The sequence below is a fragment of the Solea senegalensis genome, linkage group LG17 (genome assembly GCF_019176455.1).
Source record: "Solea senegalensis isolate Sse05_10M linkage group LG17, IFAPA_SoseM_1, whole genome shotgun sequence".
NCBI classification, from domain to species: Eukaryota; Metazoa; Chordata; class Actinopteri; order Pleuronectiformes; family Soleidae; genus Solea; species Solea senegalensis.
The window spans coordinates 16,072,990-16,095,938 of NC_058037.1; the positions used below are offsets into that span (position 1 = coordinate 16,072,990).

At 39.8% G+C, this 22,949-nt stretch overlaps 1 protein-coding gene across 2 annotated transcripts; it reads right to left on the reverse strand.

Annotated features, from left to right (window-relative positions):
• Positions 1-831: 831 nt before the first annotated feature.
• On the reverse strand, positions 832-22,434 carry tfap2d (transcription factor AP-2 delta (activating enhancer binding protein 2 delta)). 2 transcript variants are annotated; one of them, XM_044048598.1, is made up of 9 exons: positions 22,422-22,434; positions 20,898-20,985; positions 19,617-20,135; positions 14,715-14,775; positions 7,191-7,356; positions 5,040-5,158; positions 4,814-4,955; positions 3,952-4,065; positions 832-2,402 (listed from the first exon to the last, which is right to left on the reverse strand). In XM_044048598.1, the coding sequence occupies exons 2-9, from the start codon at positions 20,934-20,936 to the stop codon at positions 2,186-2,188; spliced, it is 1,377 nt and encodes a 458-aa protein (XP_043904533.1). In that variant the 5' UTR covers positions 20,937-20,985; positions 22,422-22,434; the 3' UTR covers positions 832-2,185. The 2 variants fall into 2 exon arrangements, with proteins under 2 accessions (XP_043904533.1, XP_043904534.1); XM_044048599.1 differs by lacking the exons at positions 20,898-20,985; positions 22,422-22,434 and adding an exon at positions 20,370-20,433.
• Positions 22,435-22,949: the final 515 nt, after the last annotated feature.

The window sequence follows — 22,949 nt, forward strand, 5'->3', positions numbered from 1 at the left end:
TGGGAAACAAAAGAGAACGTTCTAGAGGCTGTATTAAGGTCGTGACAAAGTAACTTAAGGGGAACGCTCTGGGAACCTTTAGAGAACGTTCTCTAAAAGTTGTATGAAGGTTGTAGTATAGTAACATTAGGATAACGTTCTAGGAACCAAAAGAGAACGTTGTATGAAGATTGTATGAAGGTTGTAGAGTCAGGGGAACGTTCCCTCTAAACGTTCTCTAAAAGTTGTTTGAAGGTTGTGACAAAGTGACGTTCTGGGAACTGAATGCAAGACCAAAAACTAAGCCAGGGGAACGTTAGGAAAACTTTCCATGTCAACCACAGGAGAACTTAGGGGGAACCTTCAGAGAACGTTCCCACAAGTTTGTATACCGGGGGGTAAAAGTACAGTATTTTATTTTGACACATGGTACTATTGCTATATTTTGATATATTTATTCATTCTGTATTTGGTATTTTGATGTATTTGAGAGAGAAACTCTGACTTTTCTTTTATTATTATTGTTGTTCTTTTCTCACTGTCTTTGATCTTCTCTTGTATGTGTGCGTGTGTGTGTGTGCGTTTGCACACGCGTGTAAACGTGCCTCACGTCTGACAAAGAAGGCGCAAATATTAGAACACGTAGCAACTGTCTTTATTGAACACCAGCGTTTTAGAAGGTAGGGATTTTAACATGTACATAGTTAAAACCTACGAGAGAAAAAAAGTAATTTAAATATTTATATATATCTTTACAAATGTTCATGAGCGAGTCGGTCGGAGCTCGTGTCGGTCTGGGGGGCGGGGTCAGGGGGGTTGTACAAAGATAGACATGCACAGGGGGAGGGCAACAGCAAAGTCACCTCTTACAAAATGGCTGAGTCGGACCCTCTCTCTCTCTCTCTCTCGCTCTCTCTTTATCTCTGTCTCACACACACACACACACACACACACACACACGTGTACCCACCCCCAGGCAGTGGTGTCTCACATCCTGAAACTTCACATCTTTCCCCTCTTTCATCCACGTGGTAAACACACTTCATGGCACTGATTGTAAACAGTAATTAATAAATAAATGAATAATAACAATGTTTTTAGTGCTGTCACAAGTACAGGAGGGCCGTGTGTGTGTGTGTGCCTTCAGTTAACATAACAACTCAAAATAAGTGAAGTTTGTCCATTGTGGGCTCCTGTAAAAACAGTGTGGTCCATAAACCGCCACCTCCATAGACCCTGACACTGCTCCTGATATCAATTAAGCAATAAACAATTCATACAATCTGTTAGTTCCTTGTATATTTTACACACTGCACCTTTAAAATCATTGACGTTAAGGCCATTATGAGCCGTTTGAGCCTCATTTTAAAGACACTCAGCGATGCTTCTTGTTTTCACGCCTGCGTGTTTTAAGAGTGTTTTAATGTGAAGGTTCCTCAGAAAACTCTTTCAGGAGGTGGTTTTTTGTGAAAGGACGCCTCAGGCCTCAACGGGCTCGTTTCCGTTCAGGCGACGCGGGATTGAAGCAAAACGCTGAATTTTGGGGAGATTTTTGCTTGATCGTTTGACACAAAAGAGATAAATGGATTGATAGTTTATGAATTCCTGCTGTAAATGGATGTGTGAGGGAGTGTGTGAGTTCATTAGTGCTAATTTGTTTGTTTCTGATTGTTTTGTGCCTCTTTCTTTTTAAAAAATGCAGTACATAAAGTTGGAAATCTAAAAAGTACATGAGTTAATATTTGGATGGCGTTTCTTGTTTTAGTGCTCCGGCATGTTTGAAATCTATAAATCGGTATAATTATGAACATAAAGTTATATTGCAAAGATAAACTGTAAAATAAGAGTGATTTCAGCCCTGACTTTGAGCCCTCCTGTCCTGGAAAACCTCCATGTCACTTATGTCCACTTAGGTCTACTTCCTGCAATTATTAATAAATAAATACACAAAAAAGCCTTGGATGAGCCACAGCCGTCTCCATGGCGACGCTCATCCTCACACAGGACGTCTTATTTGGGACATTTCAGCTCAGTGTTTGTCTTTCAACAGAAGGTCAATAAATAAATAACAATAAATATGAATTGTCCCAATGAAGACACAGACGTAGATGAGAGTAAACAAATCCTTTGTGCACACACACACACACACACACACACACACTCCTAAATGCAGCGCTCCAAGGCACGGGGACCAGGTGGGTGTGGGCTACTCAGTCTTTTCTGTTTTCCCGTCTTTGCTCTGCTGCTCGGCTGTTTTCCGGAGCTGCGTCTTTTCCGAGCTGTTGTTGATCTGCTGGTCGGTCGGGCCGCTCGTCTTCCCGCTCGAGCTCTTGTCCAGGTAGTTGAGCATCTCGCTCAGGACCGTCTGGAAGGTGCTGAGAGCGGCGCAGACCGCCGGCGTGCCGAAGCCGTGAGTGATCAGACTGTGAGGGAGAGAGGCGAGGACGTGCAGATGTTAGTCACCAGAAGATTTTGGTCCATTTAGCAGCAAATAAAAGACAGAATATCCAGTTGTTTCTGCTCTTTTATCATCTTCTCTCATTATGGAGCTTCTAAAACTCCTGAAAGGGTCTGATTATTCAGACAAAGCCACTTTTAGAGAAGAGTTGTTAATCATCCAAATGACGTTTTTGCTATAATTTACAATGCAAAACAGAAAATAGTTGACAAAACTTCAGAAAAACTCCAGAAAACAAGTTAATTCAAACTTAACTAGCAGAAAATTTGCTGTCCTTACTTTGAGTTAACGTATTTCTTGTCTGTGTAATGAATTAAAGTTGTTTGTCACTGTAGATGAACCAGTGAAAGTAAATCAAACTCCAAAATATCACATTCAAACAAATAATTCACAGATTAGAGGGGGAAAAAAATCTGTATTTTGAATGGAAAGAAGTTATTTTTCAAACCAAACCCACACTGAACAAAACAAGTCACAATTGTCTTGATATTACCTGCTAACTTTAGATTGAATTAACTTAATTCACTTTTCCACTGTAGACAAAACCATGTAAAGTGTCTATTTAAAGTAAATTATACTCCTAATTCACGTATTACAGCAAAAATATTCACATTTTTTAAACCTACTATAAGATGTAATGTAAATGAAAGTAGTTTTCTTTTTACGTAAACCTACACTGAACAAAGAAAATGCCTGACAGACTTGATTTATTTGCTGTTACCAATATATTTTTTGAGGTTTCAACATCTCACTTCATTTATTTGATCAAATATTCACATCATCTGCTTTTGTTTGACTACAGTGTCACAGTAACCTGAATATTCTGGGCTTTGGAACGTAAACGAGGACAAAAACAGACATTTGCTTGCGATAAAATGTGCTGCAACTCGTGAAATAGCTGACTTGTGTACGCATGTTTCTCAAAATCAATCCCATACGCTGATAATCAATGAGCTGAAGCTCTCAATTCAGTTGTTTTCACTTTCTTTGAACCTAAAGCAGCTTCTCATTGACATACAATCACTACGGCTGCAGAACAAAACCAGAGCTGTGTGCTAGAATAAACGTTAATGTAGCGTAAAAATAGTGAGATTATGCTGCGGAGTTTAATAATCTCATTGTTAAACTGTCGTTTCTATTTCCACACCCGCGCTCGCATCTCGTCTCTTTCCCCCGTCTCGGCGTCTCTATAGGACATTTCCCTTTGGACATTTGATGAAACTGTATGTTCTGCAAAAGGATGACGCCATAGATGTGACATTTGTGCTAACAAGCCGCTCCTCCCTCCTCCTCCTCCTCCTCCCTCCTCCTCCTCCTCCTGCTCGTCTGTTGCTTGTGCCAAACAACAAACTGCACAGCTGCATCGTTTCAAAAAATGACAGAAAGGTCACAGGCCCAAAAAAAAGAACCGAGAGCATCATCATGGTCAGCTCTGTGACACGGGAAACTGTCCCGTGTCGCCTCAGTGGCTTTAAATCCGTCTCGAATGAGATGATGTTTGCGTTGCTTGTTACCTGAAGTGTGTGAGGTGTCTCTGGATGTCCAGGTCCAGGATGGGGGTCGGTCTGGATGAGCCCAGAGGAGAGCGATCTTGGCTCAGTAAGTCCTGGAACTCCTTACAGATTTGCCTGTGAGACAAAGAGAGGGAGAGAGGGAGAGAGGGAGGGAGGGAGGGAGGGTTTACCATCTGTCTCCAACACAACTGTCGCATTTTTCTTTTTCGAAATTCCCTTGGACCATCTTCGTTCATTTGGACGGTAAATCTCAACACACAAACATGCTTTTTTTTTGGTAAATTCAAAGTGATTTCCTCAATTTTTGTGTGCAGAATTAAGTGCATTTGATATTTGGACGCCTTGATATTTGGGTGCCCTCAAAACTCGCTGCTTGTCAACACAAAACTTAAAAACTACAATGTAAAACATGAAAGATTGCATTGTTTATACGATTAGTAAAGTCTACATAATGATGCTTGAACTTAATTAGAGTTAACTTCAGCATGAGGGCAACACTAGCACCTGTTTTCTCATAAAACATGTCGGTCTAAGCATGTTTAATTCATTATTAAGGACAAAATAAAGCATTTGCAGCTTTAAATTTACAGTTTCATATAGAATATGAGCTTCTCACACCAGTCAGTGAACACAACATGTGTCCCAGGATTCAAACCGACAACTTTCTGGTCACAAGCTCATTAATGATGGTGATTTTAAGCTAAAACTGATCGACGTGTCTCCAAATACGAGTATAAATCCCGAACTTGTGACGTTTCAGCATAAAAGAAGTGTCTTTCAGAAAAAGCTCTGAATCAGTAGAGGTCCACAGGTGAGTGGGTTGTAGTGCACGCACACGGGTGGATTTTGTCTGCGTTCTTACTTTGTCGCCAGAACCATTTTCTTGCGCGCGCTGGTTTCTTTGGGCTCGCTGTGCTGCCTCGCCAAATGCTCCCCCACCGCCTTGCTGGGGAACTCTGTCTCACAGGTGTAGCCAAAGTCCCTGGCCAGGTGGAGCGCCTCACCTGGACACGGACAAATAAACCCAGTGGTGAGACAAATGGGGAGAAACTGTATAAGAGAGACGTCCTGGAGGAGGAGCTTCTCACCTTCCACCAGAGAGGTGAGCAGTGTGACGTTGGCGGCTTTCCTCCGTCCCGCGGGCAGGTTCAGGCCCAGGCGGTCTAACTTCTCCCGCAGACACCGACCTCCGTTCTTAGACTTCGCTCTGTGGAGGAAGAAGGAAATAAGTTTCCAGCACAGACTGAATATGTGGACATACACTGTATGACATCATCGTTCTTATTGACAAAGCCTCAAATCAAAGACCGGGAAATGAGCACTACTCACGTAAAGAAACACGCTTTCTTTACGGTCACCGTTTCCCGTGAGCTTCTTCTTTCATTTCTTGTGTTTTCTTCACCCAAACCAACATATTCTATTTTAGAAAGCAGAGGAACACTCGTCCCTGTCTGTCATTCTTCTTTCCCCCACCGCCTTAAAATATAGGCGCCAACTTTTTGTGGCACTTAAAAGACTGAAAACTTAAAAGCTAAATGTGCATGTGCAATTTAACACAGTAGATGTATCATCCTGGCACGTTTACACATGTTATAACATGTTTATATCTGTACCTAAACTGAGAAGTTCTGTTTCCCGGAAAGAAAAGGAACAATAGTCCCTGTCATTCTTCTTTTTCACCCCACTTTAAAATGTAGGTGACAACTTCTTCTGCAACTTAAAAGACTTAAACTTAACCCTTTGACACTTAAGCCTCAAAATATCCTGTGATTAAGCGCTTTTGCTTCATTTTTGCTTCAGTAACTTTCATTATCTGGCCGTTATTTATGTGTACTAACAATTTAAAGTGAAGAAAAAACAGTAGTTGTTCACCAACACCAGATTTTGCGTGTTAAATGTGTTTATATCGGTATAAAACATATTTTAAGTAATATTTCTTTGAGTTTCTATCTCTCAGGGTAAATATTTCCAACACACTCGTCTCTGGTGACAAAGACGCTGATTTGCCGGCTTCCTGCAACGGCGCGAGTGACACTACCGTAATAACCACTTCTCAGCTTTCAGAAACCATTGGAATTTAGCCGATAGCACAAACCGCTGCGTAATTACGGTAACATGGCAAAAGCTACACGTACATGAGCAATTTCATTCAGTAGATTTATTATCTTGGCACTTTGGTCGCTGTCTCTTTCCTCTTTGACTTTGTCGACGCGTCGCCTTGCAGGAGCGGCCATATTCTTTCTCCCCTCCCCCTCCTCCTCTATCTCTCCACCTCATCAATAATACAGCGTTGGCAACTCTTGCCTTCCCCTGCTTCCTCTGATCCTGCCATGCTTTGGCCTGATGGTCTCGCCTCCCTCTGGCTCTCTGGGCCATGGCGCCGCGCGTGCAGACCCGTTCCCATCAAACCTCCCCTCCTCCCCCAACCCCCAACCCCCTCTGCGTTTGCCTACAACGGTCTTTCCTCTCGTTTTTTTGTATTCCTCTGAAAGGCTACAAAGCGCTCGTCAGTGTCCACCTGTCAGATTTAAGCGTAAAAATAACTGTTTTCACTTTCAAAATCTCCCTCAATCCCACGTCTCGTTCACTTCAGGTGCAGCTTCATGTATGAAGAAGACCATCAATTGACTTCTACTATTCTGTCTTTTAATATTAGTTTGTTTTTCCTGTTTTAGGAGACTATTTGTGCGTTATATTAATGTATACTGCCACTTTGTTTTTGTTATTTTATCCACATTGTTCCCATAACACTGCTGATATAAGTGGAGACATTCGCATTGTTTGTAACTAGCGTTTTTTATAATAATAAACGAATAATAATAATAATACTTTTTAGTCATTTAAAAGCAACTGAGATCGACCGGAGAACACAATGTTGTCAATAAAAATAAGTAAAATAGAAACCGTGCGTAACAACGGTGCCACTGAGATCAAGGATCTCTTTTACCAGGGCCAAAATAGCAGCTGCACAATCATAGCGTCGCTATTTCAGGAAATGTATAGTAAGATCAAATGGTTTCATTTAGGGCTATTAGGATGAAATAGGATGAGATTTAAAGGCTGCGGAGATTAGAACGCTCTAAACCCCAGGCTTTGTGTTGCAGTTTGACTGTTTAATGACTTTAAGACAAAAGAGTCAAAGTGTCTTAAGTCTATGTGGATATATTTAGAGCCTTTAAAAGAACGTGATGACTCAGGGAAACGTCTGGATTTCTCCGTGTGTGTGTGTGTGTGTGTACCTGCGTAAGATGCCCCCCAGTAAGGAGGCGTTGAGGCACTCTGGCGGGGACAGTCTTCTTTTCACCTCGGCGATGGTGACTTTGTACTTGGAGGTGGAGCTGAGCAGCGACAGGCGGCCCGGTACCGAGCAGAACAGATCTGTAGGGTTCACCACACACGTTCCTCCTGCGCACAAACAACAACAACAACAAGGACACCTGTTAGAGAAAAGCTCAACTGTCAGTCGAGGCAGAAATAAATACTTTGAATACTTTTGCTTTCACTATAAGTGAAAATACTACATTGACGCGAAGATAACGTGTGGTGAAAGAAAAAGACTTTTAATTTAGTCAAATATCAAAATGGCAAATGGCTCGCAGTGTCAGGGAAGAGCACAACTGTTTATTCGTTTATTTATTAGTTTAGTTTAGTTAACAATGTGCAACTTTTTTTTGGCTGCACCAGAGTTTGCTCTGAGCTCATTTTCATGTCTCGTCCCTGAGCAGAGGAGAACATCTCTGCAGCAGGAAATCAAATCAAATCAAAAAAATGAAATACCACAACGTTTATAATTGGCCTTGATAACGACGTTAAATGACGCTTCACAACATGTGTGCACATGTTTGCCTCAGGTGTCTTTGAGGAAACGTGACATGATAGACAAATTTAGGAGTGAGTGTACGATGTAAAAACGTGTATATAACGGCACGACAGAACACAGCAATAGAACTACTATAATATAATATAATCATTATTAAATATAATAATCTACTATAAGGAACTGTGGAGCAGTCCAGCTTTTCAATAATCATCGTATAATATCGTCACATTTACACATGTGTGTATAGTGCTGCAGTCCTTCATGTTGTCAAAATGTTGTGCATTGATATTTGTTTATCTACTACTACTACTTTTTAACTATTACTTTTTTTTTTAAATGTAACATTAGCACATGATGTCAAATATCTGTCAGTACACAAGCTATCCCTTCTCATATGTGTGGAAATTACATCCACAAACAGCAGTTAACCTATATGTCTATATAGTTACATATAAGAAGGTGGTTTCACATTAAAATAGTGTCGGCAAAATAAAGGTTTTAAGTATCTCTTCACATATTACTCCCACTACTACTACTGTGACTAATACTAATAATACAGCAGGAAAATGAGAGATGTTTCTTTTGATTTCCAGAGTAACCACAGTCCCTTTCTTTACTTTTTAGTGCAGATGACCCATAATTTAAAACATCTGTATTGAACGTTTCCAGCAAAAATCCATGTAGACCTTGAAGAGCCTTGAGCCACAGAAAATAACACATGAAAATATAACCACATCCTCAACCTTAACCCTGTCTCTGTCGGCGCTTCACAAAACACACACGTATAGTTTAAACATGCTCATTTGTTGTGTTTTTTGGGTGAATCTCGTCTCAGGGACACATGTGCAGGCGTCGAGACTTCTTAGCTATCTAGTTATCTGCCAGCAAACCACCTAACTAGCTAGTTAGCAATCTAGTTATCTAGCAACCAATCAATCTAGCTAGTTACTTAGCTATCTGGCAATCAATCAAGCTAGTTACTTAGCTATCTAGCAATCAGTAAAGCTAGTTACTAAGCTATCTAGTTATCTAGCTACCAGTCTATTTAGACATCTACAGTATATAGCTATCGTTTAACTCCAGTATATAGCTAACATCTAACACCAGTATAGTTAGCATCTAGGGCCAGTATATAGCTAACATATATAACTCCTGTATATAGCTACAGTATATAGCTAACATCTAGCTCCAGTATATAGCTAACATTTAGCTCCAGTATATAGCTAACATCTAGTTCCAGTATATAGCTAACATATATAGCTCCAGTATATAGCTAACATCTAGCTCCAGTATATAGCTAACATACATAACCCCAGTATATAGCTAACATATATAGCTCCAGTATATAGCTAACATCTGGCTCCAGTATATAGCTACATATATAGCTCCAGTATATAGTAACATCTAGCTCCAGTATAGCTAACATACATAACCCCAGTATATAGCTAACATATATAGCCAGTATATAGCTAACATATATAGCTCCAGTATATAGCTAACATATATAGCTCCAGTATATAGCTAACATATATAGCTCCAGTATATAGCTAACATCTAACTCCAGTATAGCTAACTTATACAGCTCCAGTATATGGCTAACATCTAGCTCCAGTATATGTTAGCTAACAAACATATATACTTTCAATTAATATTTGAATGTAAATTTCAGCCAGAAATGATTGTGTTGTTGCTACAAACTCGGCAGATAAAATCACACATGATCAAGTATCTTCAATCCTCGCCGGCGTGATCAATGTTTTCCTCTCAGCACTCTCTTCTTCCCCTTGTTAAATATTACATTTATTTTGTTTTTACTACATATTGATATTTCTGCTCCAGCTCAATATTTGTCTGCATGTAAGAGCCGTCGGCGCTTTAATCCCAGGAGTCAAACAAACAAATCCTCTCTTTAATCACCTTCCACAATGTTGATTTCATTGTGTGCTTGAGGTTCCTGCGTGTGTGTGTGAATAAGTGATCGCGGCTGTGATGGTGAAGGCTGTTTTCACATTTTTAATTGCGTCGGAATCCGTCTCTCTGGATCCTCCTGGAATATATTGACTTCTCTGTGTCGGCCCTTTATTATTAAACCTACACTTGAACCAACGTCTCAAGCAGCAGAAACACAAGGTTCTTCTGTCTGATCTACTGTAGGCTATATTCTATTATTCATCTGCCTCATTATCAAATCTAACAGCAGGGCGTGTCTCTTTGTTGTGAGGCCGTGCTGGTTATGATGGAATGAAGGGAAAAGGATGTGATTTAGGCCAAATAGAACAGCACTGCAGGCTAAGGTTGGATGCTCATGTTTTTGGGGGGAATTGTGGACAATGTTGCCACCTACTTTATTTTCATGTGGAACCAAATAGGCCATGGATTGATATGAAAATTCCCTGTCACATTTATCTAAACCACAATTATTGTGACTTAAAAATATTTGCTTTAAGAAACTATGTTTTTAGATTCTGGTGGAGGTTTCTATTTGTCTTCATTTTATTTATTTAACCTTTATTTATCAAGGAAATATCCATTGAGATTAATAATCTCTTTTCCATGGATATCCTGGCCAAAATAACTGTTGTCTTAAAAAAAAAAAAAAAAATGTTTTGCCTCCACTATGGCACATTCACAAGTGAATGTGAGTTATAGTGTGTATTGTTCCTACAAAATGTTACAAAAATATTAACAATATTAACAAAAAGTGTAACAAAATGTCCCTATCTTTACAAATAAATTACGCATATTACCAAAATGTTATGGCATGTTGCAAGAACATGTTACTGACGTTAAAAAATTACTTAAAACAGTCAGAATATGTGTCACTATTGTTCCAAAAAAAATACTAACCCATTCTAAAACTTGCTTCTTTTACATTTTTTGTTTATGTACCAAAATGTTATTAAGTAACAAAACATAAACAATAAAATGGCTTTAATATTAAAATGTATCTTTAATAATATGTTAATTATAAATATCTATAGGAAGTCAGTGCTTGTATTATACTTCACGGATGCAGGCTCCCCCTTGTGGCACTTTTACATAAATCACTAGGACTGAATGTTGGCGTGCTAGACAGGTTTGATCGCGATGCATGGTTATAAAATCGTATAAAATCTGCACCAGATTTCAGCACCAGCACGTTTTGATATTTCAGCACCTGGACAGCGACACGTGTGACGTCATGTCATCGCGTTGCTGAAAAACAGAAGGCTGGGCAGCGCTTTGGACAGAGGCATGATGGGAGTTGTAGTACACTCGGTCAGGCTGTCAAAGATGGACAATGTCTCGTCGAGGGAATCGATTGATACTATCGGTTATGTGTGTGTCAGTGTGTGTGTGTGTGACACACAGGCCGCGGCAGAGCGAGCTGCCTGTCTGTCAGACTCACGCGCTCTGACAGAGGGCGCGCGCGTGTGAAAGCCGCGGGTTCACATCATATTAATTCCCCTAAAAATGTTTTGATTCAAAGTAGTTTGTATTTTATGTTGCCAAGGGCGATCGAAAAAGAGCTATTGCCGGTAGTGCAGTCAGTGGAGCGCGCGGGCCCAGAGGCGATAACGGTATTTAAGCAACGGAGAGTTGCCTCGGGCTGCGGCGCGAGCGGCGGGCGGGATCACACGCGGAATCAAGCGGCTTTTTTTTTTTCTTCTTCTTCCACGAGTTTGCCACGAAAATTAAAGAAAAAGAGACACGGACCAAATGTCATTCTCCTCATATTTTAACAACAATATTTATAAAGCTCTAGAAAAAAGGTGGTGGTGGGGGGGGAGCGCGTGCATGGCGCTGTGTAGAGGCGAGAGCGCGCGCACAGTTTCATGTGTAAGGCTGGTGATTAAAAACACAGACGACGACTCCTAAGTAGCAGCCGCGTTTCTTCAGTGATTTTCTTTTGAAAAAAGAAAAAAAAAGGCTTGTGTGAATATTCATGGCGCCCAAAGCCGCAGTCAGAAAGAACAACATTAATATGATCTCGGCTGAATCCGGGGCCCCGCTCCGCATTAGCATATCAAAGCGTCCGCCCGAGGCGAGAGAAGCTATCGATACGGGAGCGCGAGGTAAAGCAAAGATTATTGGTTGTGATGGTTGCAGCGGCTGAGCTCAGGGCCAAATATGGCGCACCATTAAGCGAATGTGATAGCGCAGGGATTCCCGCGTCAATCCGCGAGTAAAGGAGAAAAGCCCCCCCCCCAACATCACCTATAGGCAGCAGAGATGCTGATGAAAAATTAAACCCGAGACACTCTGGCTTCCTGCTCCCCATACACTCTGCACTCAACAAAGAACCATGTGAGGCCACGATGATTAATCGACGATTTCATCTCTTACTGAATTAATCTCCAACTACTTTGATCCGTTTTCTGATTATTCAGCTTCTTAAATGTGAATATGTTCAGTTTTATTTATAGTTGAATGTAATCCAAATAACAAATAAATCATTGAAACTGACTTTTTTTCAAACATTCAATGGACAAAACAAATACTATTCATAAAGTCAATCAATAATAGAAAATGAATCCTACATTTTAAACCCACTCAAGAGGAAATTGTCCACAATAAATACAAACTATAGGTTTAATTATCACTGATATTGCAAACAACAAAATAAACAAAAAGAATGACTGGAATTAAAGTAAGAATAAAACAAATATTGAATATTTTTCTCAATATCAATCAAACATATACCGCGTAAGGCAAAATTTAACCTTAATTTTTTCCCCTCAGTTTCAGGCAATTCTCTAATACTGTAATACTTTTAAATGTCCTCTATACAATATACTCAAATTAACAACACAGGAAAATGTGTGCACTATTCTATGTAATTGATATACTTAATGTTATAATGTTTTCTTTAACTGTTAAATGTTGTTTAGACCTTAAAATGCCTCCTAGAATATTATATTTTAATTTAATTGAACTGCATGTATATGATTCCTTTTTAAATTCATTAAAATCAACAGGAGTTGAAGTGTTTTACAAAAGCAAAATATTTGAATAAGACAAAGTATAGTATGTAAGTAAAAAAAACAGCAGTTTTAATTCATAATATTTCAAAAAGAATATTCATCATTACTAAATTATAAGTGTCAACAACACCACTTTATGATGACAATACAGCTAAAATGTAATCATGCTAAATTCCTGTGGCATATATAATATTGCTCATGTTTCCCTTCTATAATTCTACTACCACAGACATGAGAAACATCAATAATGCTCGAGTGTCATAATCATTTTATGATCTCAAAATAAACATTAATATTGCATTAAAAATAGTCTGTTTGTTGGTTTTATGAACACAGGCTGTCTGTCTGTCTGTCAGTCAGTACTACAATGTCGCCTACAGGTTTCTTTCATGAGAATATGGTGTGATGCACAGTGTGTCTATGGATTAAATAATGTTTAATTAGGATTTTTCTCTATTTGCTTGATTTGAGTATTTGAGTCTGTCATAAATTCTGATTGAAACCTAACTTCAAAGGGCTTATTTCAGGGTTAAGACTTGGTTTTAGATTTCGGGTTAGAATTAGCTCTATGTTAGGGTTACGTTAAGGGTTCGGTTGAGGGATTTAGTTATAATGTTTGAGGTTAAGGTAAGGGGCTGGGAAATGCATTATGTCTATGAGTGCCCCCACTAGAAATACTGCGCAAGAATGTGTGTGGATATTCTTGTAACCGTAGGAACAGTAGTCCTCATAGAGACCAAAACCAGGTCCTAATGAGGCACAACCTCATTCCTGAGGATGTCTGGTTAAGTTTAGGGTTATAGGCTTTAATTGGTTTATGGTTAAGGTTCGAATTAAGGTTTTTTTTTTAGGTTGTCCAAATGAATAAAAGTCTATGCCGTGTCTTAAAAAGAATAGCTGCACAAACCTGTGTGTGTTTGTGTGTGTTCTGGGTAGTCCTCATGTTGTGAGGACCAAAATCTGATTACACACTCACATTATGGAGACTATAATGTGACTATAACATTCTATTTAGGGACAAAAATCAAGTCCGTATAACATAAACTATTACATTTTAAGGTGAAGACATGTTGTATGGTTAAGATGAGGTTAAGGTTATAGGTCAGTAATAGTCCTGGTTAAGTTTATAGTACGTCAGATTTATGGAAGTCAATGTAATGTCATCTGAAGTCATGGAAACCAGATTCTGTGTGTGTGTGTTTCAGGTATTACTCATGTTGTGGGGACCTAAATTTGATTTCACACTCACATTACAGGGACTTGTCTTCTATATGGGGACGTAAATCAAATCTGTACATGAATTAATACATGTTATAGATATATGGTTAGGTTAAGGTAAAGATTAAGGTTAAGTTAGTAGTAGTTATGGTTAAGGTTGGAGTAAGTCACCAGGAAATTAATGTAAGTCCTCTAAAGTACTAGAAACCAGACTCTGTGTGTGTGTGTGTGTGTGTGTGTGTTCCAGCTATTCCTCATGTTGTGGGGACCTAAATTTGGTTTCTCACTCACATTACAGGGACTTGTCTTCTATATGGGGACAAAAAGTACCCGTTATGTAAATGACTACATTTGAAAGTGGAGACATGTTTTATGTTTCGGTTACAGTTAGGTTTTAGGTCAGTAGTAGTTATGGTTAAGGTTAGAGTAAGTCACCAGGAAATGTATAGTGTCCTCTGAAGTCATGGAAACCAGACTCTGTGTGTGTGTGTGTGTTGAGTGACAATCCGTTTCATGGTGGAAATGGGGAGCAGCGTGTTGAACAGTGTGTTAGTGTTTAAACAGGCGAGAAAGTGCAGGAGCATGTTGACAGCAGACAAGACAGCGACTGTTTCCGCCCGTTTGTCTGTCTGTCTGTTTGTCTGCCTGTCTGTCTATCTGTGCCGGGAGACTTCCACGACCTCCGGTACGACAGCACACAATCAAAGCAGGGTGTGGGGTTCAGTATGTGTGTGTGTGTGTGTGTGTGTGTGTGTCTGTACCTCTCCGGATGACGCCCCCTTGTCCGTTGAGCACGAGCCCACACTGTGCCTCCACGGAGCCCTGCGGAGACACACACTCATTACAGCACGAGCATGAAGGCAGGTGAAACCACTTCACCCAGATGTTTTACGCCACTGGAGCACAGTTTACAGCTGTCAGGCTACACCACACCCCCTCCCCCCCCACACCCCTCCCTTAGTCCTTTATATGGGAGCTGTCACACAGACACAGTCTGATCAATGAATGCAGGTGTTTTCACACAAACACACACATAAAACACCACGCTGAAATATTTGACTGCACAGTTTAAATTATTCCCAGGATTTTTAAAATAAATTTACCATAATAACGATAAACGAAAAGTGTGATTTATACAGTTAAATACAAGAAAATACTGCTGCATCATCGTAATGGACTATATGGTATTACTATGAAGTCAGAATAGAATAGGATATCACTTTATTTTTGTTAATAAAATATCAAATAAATGAACTCCCACTAAAACTGCATTATGATATAATTGTCAGTTTACACTCAGTGATTATAAATGATGTGCCTGTAACACACTGTGAAATGACACAGTAATTAACTGTAAATATACACACAAGTGATTCTAAATGGTAGTCAATGACAGTCTGTGTATGTACAGTTTCACAGAGTTCTTTCACAATAAATGACTGAACTTATATTTACAATAAATGACTGTGTCCTGCATATAAACACATGGACGTTCACTGTAAATTCTTTAATAAATTACTGTAACATAACAGTAATATTGTGACTTAGGCGTACTATATTATACTCTCATATCACTCAAATATATTGTGATTAACAACATTTTTCGATATAAATACTGTTTTACTTTTGTAACTTCTGTCATATTATTGTGATTTAGCAGGGTTTGCCTGTGTAAATACTCAAATTTAACTGTATTTAAAAGACTGCTGTTAATCTGAAGTGCCTCATATATACAGTAGATATATATATACTCCAAATCTTAATTTTCATTAACATAACAAATGTCAATGGTTCCAAAACTGTCATTCACTTTGATGACAAACTACCACAGATCATTTTTCCACTCATTCAAGACAAGCTGTTGGAGATGTGGAAGAGAATTAGGATTAGGGACATGTGAATAGAAAGGCAAAATTCTGAGACGTAAATCAGGATTCTGAGATCAAAGAAGTAATTCTAATCTCAGAATTTCATCTTTTTTTTTTTACATTTATTTTTACTTTATTTTGTTTCTAAATAAATGTTCACATGTGGCCCTAATCACCATAATTATGATTTTAAAGATGATTGTTTTATCATTATTATTTATTTAAAAAAAAAAATGTATTTATAAAAAAGGAATAAAAAAAGATGAATTTATGAATGTAACTGAAGCGCTTCAACACGCCCACAAATGCTTCTGCAGTCGAAACAACGGGAAAAATCAACAACAATGTTATGAACGTTATGTGGCCATAATCTGTAACGCGCTGCGTCAACGCAGAATCCATTTAAGAAAGAAATATTTTTAACTGATACAACACTTGTGTCGCCAGTTAAACTTGGTTATCATATTTATTTTACATCAATCGTCTCGTGACCTCATAGATTTATCCTGCGGACCACGAGGAGGGTCTCGACCTACAGGTTTGACCACTCACTTCCTATAGTATACCATGCATCCATCCTCCTGCAACTTTGTGTGCTTTAATCTAAAAAAAAATCTGCACTGTTCCACCTGTTATTATAGGATGACACAATAATACACCATATTTAAGGCCTTTTGGTCACTAAATAAGACCTTTGTTGTGAAAATATAGCGTAAACAATACATTTCAAATGTTACTGACCACACATGAAGAAACATGAATATGAGGCTCAGATGATCATGATGATGACAGGGTTAGGTCTGGAGACATAAATTATAAACTGTATATATTAGGTAATGTATCCATATTATATCAACACTGTGACATACTGGACACTGTGTCACATCATGGTATAACATCTCTGATGTCTTTTCCTGGTTTTAATAAACTGTTGCAGTGACTGATGTCGAGGCATATGATACTAATGTGATACTACTAATGTGAAAATACATGGTATTACAACACCGATACATGGGTATACATAGAAACTTTATCATTTTACCATTATAGGAGAATTTGTGCATATATTATTGTCTATGGGGATTGTTTTTTGTTTGTCATAAATGTAAATATCCATCATTAAATATTAAGATGCCAAAGACAAACATCTCTAACATGGAACGAATGACCTGCATTTTAATGAATTAATTCATACATATCATTCATTAACTTAGTTTGATGAGATGTTATTGAGCCACAGTGGCGTACACAGACATCTCAGGGGGCAGGGGTGCTTTTCTTGTAGCAAATTACATGTATTTGAATATACATAAGTTTAAACTCAACATGTTTTATGCCTATTGTGCAAAAAAAACCCCATCTTGCAATTTATCATTTTTTATGACATACTTTTAGCTGAGTGTTGATGCTACTGAGGAATTTTATTTTGAGGAATTGAATAAATAAATGAATCAAATTTGTGGTTTTAACCACAATTTTGCCCCCGAAACAGTTTTTTGTTGTTAGTAATTGTACCTGCACTTACCGCAGCTTTGAGTCAAAGAACATAATAAATGATGCAGCTCACGACCTCAGACAGAAAAACCAGCTTCATTTAGAAAAAAAGCTTGGGGCGATAAAAGTGAGGACTCTCTCTCTCTCACACACACACAATAACACAAGCGCGCGCGAGAGAGACAAAGTGTCCAGCATGTGCTTCACTCACCAACCTGTTGTTCTTTTTCATTAAATGAAATGACTAAAACTGCAACACGTGGGTCTATAAATACACGTAACATATATATGAGTGGGAACCTGTTACTGTTATCGCCGCCATTTTGATCCATATCAGACTCTCGCGCTATCAACGATGTCATCAAGCAAAGGGAACACGCGCTTTTTTATTCAGAAAACACTTAATCCCTCGTGCGAGCCCCGAGGCCTGATCCACGCCGAAGCCCCCACTGATTAAAATAAAAAGGAAAAAGAAAGAGAGTTAAAAAAAGAGAGAAGAGAGAGAAAGAAAGGAGCGTGTTGTTGTTGTAGTTCTTTCTTAAGCAGCTCCTTTTTCTTCTGCGGCGGAGCTAAAGTGATTATAAAATCAATATACAAAACTGCACAGGTCCTGCATGAATTAGCTTAGTGACGGGAGAAAGGTGTGGCAGCTGCTTTTGTTCCGCGTGGAAATCTCTTTAGCGCGCTACAAAGATGCGACCGGGGCTGCACGAGACCATGGACGCATCTGTTCCACTTCACGCATCCGCCTCGCGCGAGCTGCAGGTTCACGAGACGGCTCTTTCTTTCTTTCTTTCTTTCTTCCCTGCTCAATAAAAAAGGGTCAAACCTGCATGCGCTTTACAGCTTAAACACTAATATAATAGACCTGTTTGTCAACCTTGAACTTATTTAAATTAAAAAAAAATGAAACCAAGTAAATATAATATAATATAATATGATATAATTTAATATTATCAAAACATTATTGATAATTAATTAAAAGTTGCATGTAACATATAAAGTTTAAAATAATGCAAATAATATGATAAGATTATTATAATATACAGTATTTCTTTTTATATCAAGAGTGTACTTGTAATATATACTGTATATGTTGTTATATTTGTTTCGTTATGGACAATATAATTGAACCATAAACTAATCTATAAATAAATAAATACATAAATAAAAATGTAAGAATAAAACAATAGAAAATGAAACTAATAATAATATTTTTTTTTTTAATAAAGAAAATCCTCTCGACACATTTTTAATTCCCCAAAGCCAGTCCTATATTTTGGAATAATTTACAATTTATTTTTGAAATCATATCACAAACATTATTTAAATAAATTACATTTTATTGTAATTAAATAAATTAATTACAATACAAATTGAATGTCCCTTTTATTAAAAACTATGTTTACATTTTATATTTAAATAATTACCCTAATTATTATTATTATTTTTTTTACATTATTGTTGCTGTTTAAATCAATGTACAGAATAAGAAATAAAGGTGCATTTCACATAATGGCATTAACATGTGGCTGCGTTAAGAGTTGGTTAAAGAAAAGAAAAAAAAATACGGTGAAGTGTGTTAAATAGTGTTTAACTACAGACGCGGATTGTAACCAGCTCAGATGTCGCTGCATAAGTAACAAAGTTGATTGACGTTAAGTCGGTAATTGGATAAACTACGGTGCTTTATGGCGCCCGAGCTGGGCTTTGTGTCCTCAACCCCGATCCGTTAATCCGCCCTTTACCGGAGAATAGAGCAACCAGCGGCTTTTCTCTGCCTCAGCAGACAGCCGGACACACACACGCACACACGCACACACCGTGCGAATCTGTTTTCATCTCGGGCCCATTTCTTTACATCCAAAAGGAATTATGTAAAGCGCGTGGTCACGTGTGTTGGTGGGGAAATAAAGGGCGGATTTCACAATAGTCTTGTATAGACTGCCAGTCAATTAACCTTTAGAGAGGCTGAGCTGCCTCTGTGGAGCCACAGCGGCCGCGTGGACCTGACACTCACTCAGCCTGTTGTGCACTAACACACAAAAACACACAAAAACACACAAAAACACACACAAAAACACACACAAAAACACACAAACCAGCAACTCAGAGAGGAAACATCCAGTAATATTTGGTCCGTGCGTAAAAAGACGCCGGGCAGCGGCGCAGTCTGGACACTTTCTATTCAGTATGTTTGAAATAGCTACAGAGAGGAGGAGGTGGGTGAATGTGAGGGTTAATAAAGCAGAGATGAAGGGATGAAATGTGGATGGATGGATGAATAGAGGCCGCCGGTACCTGCAGGTCGTCCCCCGCGGGCGGAGGCAGCCCCAGGCCGGCGGCGGGCAGCAGCCTCTGGTCCGGGTGGTGCATGCCGACGCCGTAGGCCTGGGATCCGTGTGACGTCATCAGCGACAGGTCATGGCGCCGGTAGGCGTCCAGGCAGCCGAGCTCGCGCCGCTGCTGCTCGTCCAGGCACGAGGACTTGAGCGCCGAGCGCGCGCTGTGCAGGTTGATGAAGTCGGCGGGCTCGCCGTGGTGCAGCTGCTGGTAGTACTGGCCCGAGTGCAGCGAGTTCAGGCCGTAGGCCTCCGGCGCCACGGCCGGGTGCGAGTGCTGGAACTCGTAGTGGAAGGACTGGTGGTGCAGCGGCGTGTACTGGTGGTTGGCGGAGAAGTAGGGCGACGCGAACTCGGTGCCCGCCGGTGCCGGGTAGGTGAGCGGGGAGGAGGAGGAGTAGGCGACCGAGGAGTTGGCCACGGATTCCAGGCAGCCGAGCTGCATGAGCCGATAGCTGTTTGATCCGTCGTGACGTATCTGGGAAATAATAATAATAATAATAATAATAATAATAATATTAATAATAATAACAACAACAACAATAATAATGATAATAAGAGGAGAGAGTGTGTCATTTTATTTCACTGTGTGTCTCCCAAACACACACACACACACACTCGCTCTCTCTTACACACACACACACACACACTCAAAAACACACACACACACACGCACAAAACTCACACTGCACTCAAAGCGTTTTTAAAGCACCTGAAGGAGATGTCACTTCCACATCCACGCCCGCGAGGGGAACGAGAGCGAGCGCACGCGGCAACAGGAGCCATCGGTATTTTTCTCTCACCCTCCCTTTGGCGCGCGCCTGTCACTCTGCTCGCAGCGGTTTTTTAAAGAAAAGGCGTGCTGTTATATATTATTATTTTTATTAGTGCTAACCGAGCTGCTGCTGCTGCTGCTGGCGCACGCACAGTCCCAGCTTCAGCTCTCCTCACTGGATGGGGAGAGGTGAGTTGTTCCGCCCTAAACTGTCCCAGTCACACTGTTTCCCGGAGCCTCGTTCCACTTCCACTTCCACGTCCACTAATAAAAAGCCCAATGTTTCCTCTCCTTCCATCTCATCTCATCTCATCTCTGTGTACATGCTGTCAATTCAGAGCAAGCCTAAACCCAGATTATAACACACACAGCTCCACACACACACACACGCACACACACACACACACACACACAGTTTGCCTGTTAAATTTAAATAAATGGAGAAATGAAAATAAATGCTCCTACCTCTGCGTCGTGGACAAGTCCGGGGAAGGTCGCTGACATTGTGCTTTCTCCAAAGTATAACGCGTAATTTCTCCCCCTCTCTCCTCCTCTGGCTCGGCGGAATAAAAAATGATGGTAATAATTAGAGAGTATAAATATATATATAAAAAGCAAGAGCGTTAAAATCCTTCCGATAAAGGCGAGAGAAATGGCAAAAAAGTCCCCCCTCGCGTGTTTTCGTCGGTGCAGAATCGGCAGAAAGCAGGCGGAAGGCGCGCGTCTCCCCTCTGCACGGACGGGGCTGGCTCACGGATTTTGTACTTGCAGGGTATTTCTCGGCTGATGTCGTAGGTCCCTTGGTAATATAGAAGTTTTGAAAATTAAGCATCAGCACTGAGGAATGGGGAGGACAATAGACGGAGCAGGAGCATCCCAGGAGACAAGGAATAAATATTGTATCTTCGCCTTAATCAGGAACGGAGAGCTTCTTTCAACATTTTCTGCGCCTTTTTCTGGACTTTTTGCCCCTGTTTTCACAACATCTCGTGCGCCATTTCGTCCAGTTTTCATACTTAAATCTTTATTTCTTATTTTGTTCTCATCGACGAGAGCGTTTTTAAACCGAACCAAAAAAAATGTGTGCGCGCGGATTTTCAACGGAAATGCAAGTTTGAGATATTGTGACTTTTGATGATTATGAGAGGAATAAAACAGGACGACGCGGTTTCTCTTTTCCTTTGTGTCTCCACTGAAGACCGCTTTATTTATTTTTTTTTTGTTTTATATGAAAACGTGAGGATGTCGATGATTTCTCCGTGAATCAGACGCATTGAGGTGATTTATTTTTCCATTATTGTGCAGATTTCACGCTTTCATTCCCGTTCCACGTTTTCACTCGATCCGCGAAACGTTGCCTATTATGAATTAAAACAGCTTCAATCGAAATCACACACATTTATTCCGTATAAGGTTACATTTAAGTGATTTTTGGACAGAATTGTGATTTTCTTGCACCATGTGAGTGCGCGAATTAAATCCACAAATCCTGCTCTTTTGTTTATTTATTTCGATTTGAACACAGTTGTGTGTGCGTGTGTGTGTGTGTTGTTTTTAGCTCGTGCTTGGAGACCAGCGTTTGATGAGGAACATTATTCCATATTTTTTTCTTCTTCTTTTTTCTGGGGGAGAAAGGGAGGAGGAAGAGGAGGAGGAAGAAGCTTACACTGAGTGTTGCCTTTGTGAGATCTTTTCTCTTTACAAAGCAACATTGTACTCTATATATGTGTGTGTGTGTGTGTGTGTGTATGTTCGTGCATGATTGCATGGAATAATCTATTGTCTCTTGCTATTATTGTTGTTATTATTACTTTTATTATAATTATTAGTGGCATTATTCAGAAATGTGATTTATTTTCCGGTCAGTCGGTCAGCCTTGTGACCTCCCTCTCTCCCCTCTCTCCCCTCTCTCTCCCTCTCTCTCCCTCTTCCTCTCTCCCTCTCTCTCTCTCTCTCTCTCTCTCTGTTCCTCCTCGCGCTGTAACTCACCTGAGCACGCGCCCTCGGGGTGGTCCTGCAACTGCATGCAGCCCTTGTTGTGCAGCAGAGGAAGATGGCAGGAGTGTTTGTTTGTTTACATTTATTGTAACAGACCTGTATCCTGTTATAGGGAGAAGAAGAAAAAACAAAACATACAACAACAACAAAAGCAGGAGCAGAAAAAAATCACGTCAGATGTTTGCCTGACATGTTTTAATAGTCTCATAACAAAGTGTGATATGGAACAGTAACAGGTGTTGCACAGACATTAAGGCTGATTTTGCCTTCAAGCCACGAGGAATTATATTATATATCACTATATCAATATATATATACACACATATATGAAGGAGACAAGCAAACAAGCTACTAAAGGTTGTGGTCACATAGTCTGAAGAGGAGCAAAGGGAGATAATAAAGGAGAGGGGGAGGAAACTGAAGGAGGAGAAATGTTCTGTCAGATTTCCTGCCGTTCAAAACAAAACAGCCAACAGAGAGAGAGAGAGAGCTGTTCTGGTGTGTGTGTGTGTGTGTGTG

Excerpts from the sequence above, each read along its gene's own strand:
- tfap2d (XM_044048598.1), bottom strand. The coding sequence starts at position 20,936 with ATGTCAGCGACCTTCCCCGGACTTGTCCACGACGCAGAG. Across the intron at positions 7,357-14,714 it reads AGGGGGCGTCATCCGGAGAG|GAGGAACGTGTGTGGTGAAC; the intron begins GTACAGACACAC and ends GTTTGTGCGCAG. Across the intron at positions 4,066-4,813 it reads AAAATGGTTCTGGCGACAAA|GCAAATCTGTAAGGAGTTCC; the intron begins GTAAGAACGCAG and ends TTTGTCTCACAG.